The sequence below is a fragment of the Acromyrmex echinatior genome, chromosome 7, assembly GCF_024713525.1.
Source record: "Acromyrmex echinatior isolate Ae372 chromosome 7, ASM2471352v2, whole genome shotgun sequence".
NCBI classification, from domain to species: Eukaryota; Metazoa; Arthropoda; class Insecta; order Hymenoptera; family Formicidae; genus Acromyrmex; species Acromyrmex echinatior.
Window position 1 is genome coordinate 11,497,003 of NC_141858.1, and position 6,724 is coordinate 11,503,726.

General features: G+C 33.8%; 1 protein-coding gene across 1 annotated transcript; it reads left to right on the forward strand.

Annotated features, from left to right (window-relative positions):
* Positions 1 to 2,898: 2,898 nt before the first annotated feature.
* On the forward strand, positions 2,899 to 6,547 carry Gp93 (heat shock protein 90 Gp93). Its single transcript, XM_011062721.2, has 4 exons — positions 2,899 to 3,080; positions 3,157 to 3,243; positions 3,686 to 4,292; positions 4,428 to 6,547. The coding sequence occupies exons 1-4, from the start codon at positions 3,035 to 3,037 to the stop codon at positions 6,082 to 6,084; spliced, it is 2,397 nt and encodes a 798-aa protein (XP_011061023.2). The 5' UTR covers positions 2,899 to 3,034; the 3' UTR covers positions 6,085 to 6,547.
* The last annotated feature ends 177 nt before the right edge of the window (positions 6,548 to 6,724 follow it).

The window sequence follows — 6,724 nt, forward strand, 5'->3', positions numbered from 1 at the left end:
ATATCTTGCGTTAAAAAATATTTCAAATAGAGTTTTTTTGACTTTTAATACAAAATTAATTGAGAAAATTCTCCCTTTTTATAAATTAACTGAGAAATTAGGTTATCATCTAATTGTTTACTTTAAGGTGCAAAAATATATTAGGTGTTGGAATTAATTCGTAGCGTTTTACAAGTGATGGGAAATACTTTCATTAATGTATTTTTTAATGCTCATGTGAAATAAATAACATTCTTTCATTAAAAAACGCTACGAATTAATTCCAACACCTAATATATCGTGACAAACCTAGATTGGTCTCGATAAACTTAGACTACATCGATAAACTGAAACTAAACAGCATCGCAACAGAAAGTCCGGGAAGTAAAGAAATTATCGTACATATTTGATCAGCCCTATCTAGAGCACATCGCGTAACATAGTTGCTAGCTAACAGTGATGTGTACGCAATATTGTGTAGCGTTCTGTGCTCTTGAACTTTTACATTTATTTATTTTTGCGTGATCGTAGACTAATTTCACAACTATGTAACAGTAGGATAGCATGACAAAATAACACACGTGGTCAAATGTCAATTGACAACGACAGTTCATCATTAAAGCAATGTATATGCCCTAACAATTGAGTAAGAATAGACAAGCGGATATTTCTTAAGAGCAATGTTTTAATACTTTATTAACTGCAAGCTGAAAGATAGCCCTTTTCTTATTAGATATGTAAAGAAATTGCGATATCTTGAAGACACCTAAAAGACGTTTTAAAATTTCAATAATGTTTAGAATTGCTCAACGAATTAATTGATGAATTGACATTTTAACAACAATGATGACTTTATTTTGGCGTTTTTTTTTTAATTTCAAAATCATTACGTATTTGACATCATTACATATTTAAGACATGTATTTTGTCACTTTCAAACATTTGAGAATATAAAATAAGCTAAGTCTTAAGAATAAGAAAGACATGCAAAAGTAAAAGAAGAAAAACATGAAAGAGAAATAGAACTACTTACTATATATCAATAATTTCAATCAATTTTAATAATATCAATAATTTATATAACTTTGTTAATTAATAATCTATTTCTTATAATTATATAAAATATCAAATAAAAGTTCTATAAAAATTCTATAAAAATTAATATTTTATTGTTATTTTTTTTCTTCAAAGACGCAGCCCATTTTACAACATTGTAAAATTGTGTCAATATTTTCGTTCGTCACTATGTACAAGTATTACATCATTATATCAATTTATTAAATATATAACTCCAGTTCTTATCTCATCCTATTTTTCACAAAATTTCGCCTTAATTGTATGTCATTGGTTGTGGTCAAAGTCTCACTACAAATGTTTTGAAGCGTTTGGTTCACCAATTAGAAAAAAGAATTTTACAAATTGACTAATCAAAAATTGCTTCAAAGCATTTGTAGTGAGATTTTGACCGTAGCCATTGTAATTCTGAAATACTGAACGTATTCAAATTGCCTAACAATGTATACTTATTATTATTATAAGGCACGTTTAAATTCGCCACGCCATGTGTATCTAATCGATAAATATTGCTACCCAAACAGAACAACAAGTCACGATAACGTTAAAATGACATTAAAATAAATCGGAAATGATTGAAAAATGACTTTTAATGATCATTTTGAAGTCATTTTGACATAATGACTTGATATTCTGCTTAGGTATAGTTTATATATGTACTCAGCAAAGAAATTTAATCGCGCGCGATTAAAATGGATTGAAATTTTTTTCTATCCGAATGTGTATTTTAAATAGCGAATATTTTTTTTGGATTTAATTGGTTTCAATTGGATTCAATTAGATTCAATTGGATGCAATTGAATTGAAAAACTGTATTTCCTATTCAAAATTTTGAATTAAACAGTATTCACAATGCACAGAAAAAAACTAATATTAATTTTAGATTGAAAGGCATAGAGATACGCTCCATGCAATTCCTATAAATAAATAAAAATGCATTCACGATTGAAAAGCATTCATTTTAACATTCGTGAATTAATATTTCTGAAAATCTAAATCCATTTCAATCCATTCTCATTTGTTGGGATCTCTTTTATGTGTAAAAACTTCAGAACGTTTGAATACAGAAACAGCTTTCTGTAAAAAAAATTTCTAAAAATACTCTATTTTTTAAATTTAATTGGTGAGACTGTTTCCTTAATGAGATATGTCGATCAGTATAGTTCAAAGTAAAAAAAATTATTGATTTCGAAGGAGATTAATAAAAAGAGGTGAAAATCTGTTTTATCAATCGCAATTATATATCGACACTCAGAAAAATAGTTTGCATTTTTTGTTTATTAATTACTGATAAGGAAACTTTCTGTTTTATCAAGCGAACCATTTTAGCGAAGTTAGTAAACTATTCCACCATTCTTTATCAACAATTTACATCGATAGAAATCAATTATAGATATTCCCAACGTTAACATTCCTAAGTACAAATCGTTGTATCGCTCATACAATTGTAAGAGCAACAGAAATAATCAAAATAAACATATTTCTTGTAGAACATTCACGAGTCATCTCAATGTGACAAATATTTACCGGTAAGCCGTTAACGTAACCGGTCGGAGTCTCCGGAACTGAAAATAGTCCGATTTTAATTTCCAATTTAGCCGGCGATATATCGTATTTTTCGTAGCATCCGCTCGATTACTGATAATTCAATTTCCGATTGTAATAATTCTGCATACGTCGTTGGAGTCTGCGTGGCGTGTTCAACCGCGAGTGAATCTTCTAGAATAAGATGATAGCCATGTGTATGGCCAATAGCGCGACGCCATTTGTACGGGCTGCTGTCGGGTGCGCTCGTCATTGGCCGGCACGTGCTGCGTGGTTCGACGCGATTGGTTCGCCGCCCCGTGTCGTCGCGTATAACGCATCGTCGTCACGACTGTTCCGTGACAGTCAGTGAAAAAACAGCGGAGTGTCGTGGCGGCCGCGTGCGAATTCATTAGTGATTTCTTTCTCGTTCACGGTCTTTCACGACGCGGCGACGATGAGGAAACTCTATCTATTGATCGCAGGATTATTCCTGCTGGCAGGTAAGCAAGAATCTATTCTCTCATCTTAGACGAAATGCGCCTTTGATTATTTTATACGCACTTGCTTGCTCTTTAGGATTCGTCCGGGCTGAGGATGAGGTCGAAGAGAACGCCGGTACCGTGGAGGATGATCTTGGAGCTAGCCGTGAAGCATCGCGAACAGGTTGTTATCTTGATGTTTAATTGAATAGAAAATTGTTTTGTTTATAATTATTCTATAATTTTTAAAATAAAAGTTGGTAGTGTTGTAACAGGTGGGAGGAGTTCGTTGAAGTTGATGTGTATCGAAATTATTCAAATGTTTTAATAGTTTAGAAAAGTGCAGGTTTATTTCATACAGAATTGGAATTTCTTTTATGATTATGATTTGTTCAATTTTTACATTGAATTTGTATATATAATCTGTCATATCTATTATGAATTTATTAAGTATATTGAATCTTCTGTTTAAAAAAGAGTGAAATAAGTCCTTTTATTTATTCATTTATATTTGATAAATGTAATTTTCTTTATCAATAATTAATCTTATATGAAATTTTGCCTTATTATTTATAAGAACATTAATTATTGTATTACACATTTGATGTTTAAATTTTATATTGCAGATCATGAAGCAGTACAAAGAGAAGAGGAAGCGATAAAGATCGATGGTTTAAATACTGCTCAAGTAAAGGAACTAAGAGATAAGGCTGAGAAGTTTGCATTCCAGACTGAAGTTAATCGCATGATGAAACTTATTATTAATTCTCTCTACCGTAACAAAGAGATCTATCTCAGAGAATTGATCTCGAATGCATCTGATGCATTGGATAAAATTAGATTATTGTCTCTCACCGATAAAGGTGTCCTGGACACAAATAAGGAATTGGCTATCAGAATAAAAGCAGACAAGGAGAACAAAGTATTGCATATAATGGATTCTGGTATCGGTATGACAAAGCAAGATTTAGTAAATAATCTTGGAACTATCGCAAAATCTGGCACAGCAGAGTTTCTGGGAAAAATGCAGGACGTCACTAATTCTCAGGATATGAACGATATGATCGGTCAATTTGGTGTGGGCTTTTATTCCGCATATTTGGTTGCGAATGTCGTCGTTGTTACCAGCAAGCATAATGACGATAAACAGTATATCTGGGAATCTGATAGCTCCAACTTCAGCATTGTTGAAGATCCTCGAGGAGATACCTTGAAGAGAGGAACGACTGTAAGGTATGTTGTAGAATTGTTTTTAACAAATTAGGAAGTTTCAAAAAGTTTCTCGAAGCCTAATGATACATATTCTTATTTCCTGTTATGCTATGGAATTAATCCTTTTAATATAGTTTATTTTTTAAATATTTATAGCTTACATTTGAAAGAAGAAGCTTCGGATTTCTTAGAACCAGATACGATAAAAACCTTAGTGAAGAAATATTCGCAATTCATCAATTTCCCTATATATTTGTGGAATAGCAAAGTTATACAAGTCGATGCTGAAGAAGTGGAAGAAGATAAGCCTGGGAAAAAAGATGTTGAAAAAGATGAGGACACTGATTCAGACAAGGAGGATGAGGAGGATGACGCTAAGGTAGAAGAGGATGCGGACGAGAAGAAATCTAAGAAAGTAGACAAAACTGTATGGGATTGGGAATTGTTGAACGACTCGAAACCAATTTGGACGTTGAAGCCAAACGAAGTTGACGAAAAGGAGTATATTGAATTCTACAAGACACTCACCAAGGATAATCAGGAACCTCTAGCGAAGACACATTTCGTTGCTGAGGGTGAAGTCACATTCAAGTCTGTTTTGTTTATCCCGAAGGTTCAACCGGGTGACAGCTTTAATCGTTACGGTACAAAATCTGACAACATCAAGTTGTACGTCAGGCGAGTCTTCATCACTGACAAGTTCACCGACATGATGCCGAATTATCTATCTTTTATTCGAGGTATTGTGGACAGCGATGATCTACCGCTCAATGTTTCGCGCGAGAATCTTCAGCAGCACAAATTGATCAAGATTATCAAGAAAAAACTCATCAGGAAGGTATTGGACATGATCAAGAAGATTCCCAAAGAGGATTACCAAACATTCTGGAAGGAATATAGTACAAATATCAAGTTAGGCATAATCGAGGATCCTCAGAATCGTGCGAGACTGTCCAAGATCTTGCAGTTTCACTCGTCGACACAGAAAGAAATGACCTCCCTGTCTGAATATGTATCTCGCATGAAGTCCAATCAACAACATATCTACTACATTGCTGGTGCATCCGAGGACGAGGTAAAGAAATCGCCATTCGTTGAACGGCTGGACAAAAAGGGCTATGAGGTGTTGTATCTGACGGAGGCAGTAGACGAATACGCGATATCGGCATTGCCGGAATTCGATGGTAAAAAGTTTCAAAATGTAGCAAAGGAAGGTTTCACGCTGGACGAGGGCGAACGAGCGAAAGACCGAATGGAACAATTGAAGACAACGTTTGAGCCTCTAGTCAAGTGGCTGAGCGACATCCTGAAGGATCACATCAGCAAGGCACAAGTGTCTGAGCGTCTGACTGATTCTCCCTGTGCTTTGGTTGCCAGTATGTTTGGCTGGACCGGCAATATGGAACGTTTGGCGATTTCGAACGCACATCAGAAGTCCGATGATCCACAGAAGAGTTATTATTTGAACCAGAAGAAAACTTTGGAGATCAATCCAAGGCATCCACTCATCCGAGAATTGCTACGCAGAGTCGAGGTTGATTCGACCGATCAGACAGCTAAAGACATCGCCCTGATGATGTTCCGTACGGCAACTTTGCGATCGGGTTATATGTTACGAGAAACCGCTAGTTTCGCAGATAGCGTGGAACAATTGATGAGGAAGAACTTAGGTATCTCCTTGGATGAAATCCCTGAGGAGGAGGAATTGCAGGACGAGGAATTAGTAAACAGCGAAAAGGTGTTGGATGTGGATTCTGATGACGAGAAGAAGGAAGAGGAAGAGGAAGAAGATGAGAAACACGATGAATTGTAATAATAGAGGAGAATGTAAAATGATATTCAAAAGACTTTGTTCTAGAAGCGTAGCTATACAATGTATAGTTATCTCGAATTCTCTCAAGAAGGTGACCTTCATTATCGCAAGTTTGTAAACAATTTAGATTATACAACTTAATAAGTTTGTTAATTCTTCTGATATCGTAGAAATTTTTGTAATTGCCAAGTGGTTGAACAGAAGGCAAAATGTTTCTCTTTTCTATAGGAAGCTGCATAATATTATCCTTTTGTTCATATCTTATTGATACCAGTTAAATTGTAGATTTTGAAGCGATTTAAATAATTTATTACAATTTTTCATTTTGATCTTCCATATCTTTTTAGTAACGTGAAAAGAGCACTGACTGAACGTTACTAACGTATGGTATATTTGTGATATGTGTGAATGTATTTGTACATGAAACTTACAAAAATTATATTAAAATGAAGTATATCTACTATATTGATATGATTTGTATATCATTAATAAGTCAAAGTAACTGCGTAACTTTAAGTTTAGATTATTGAGTTAGAGAGAACAAAAGGAAAATTTATTAAAATATCCTTTATATAAAAATACAATTATTTAAAATTTCAAAGGAGTATAAATAAAAATAAAATCACAATATATTAATATA

What these genes read in the sequence shown, in the direction of transcription:
- Gp93 (XM_011062721.2), top strand. Translation starts at nt 3,035, where the DNA reads ATGAGGAAACTCTATCTATTGATCGCAGGATTATTCCTGCTGGCAG. An exon ending in AGGATTATTCCTGCTGGCAG is followed by an intron (nt 3,081 to 3,156) that starts GTAAGCAAGAAT and finishes CTTGCTCTTTAG; the next exon opens with GATTCGTCCGGGCTGAGGAT. An exon ending in AAGAGAGGAACGACTGTAAG is followed by an intron (nt 4,293 to 4,427) that starts GTATGTTGTAGA and finishes AAATATTTATAG; the next exon opens with CTTACATTTGAAAGAAGAAG.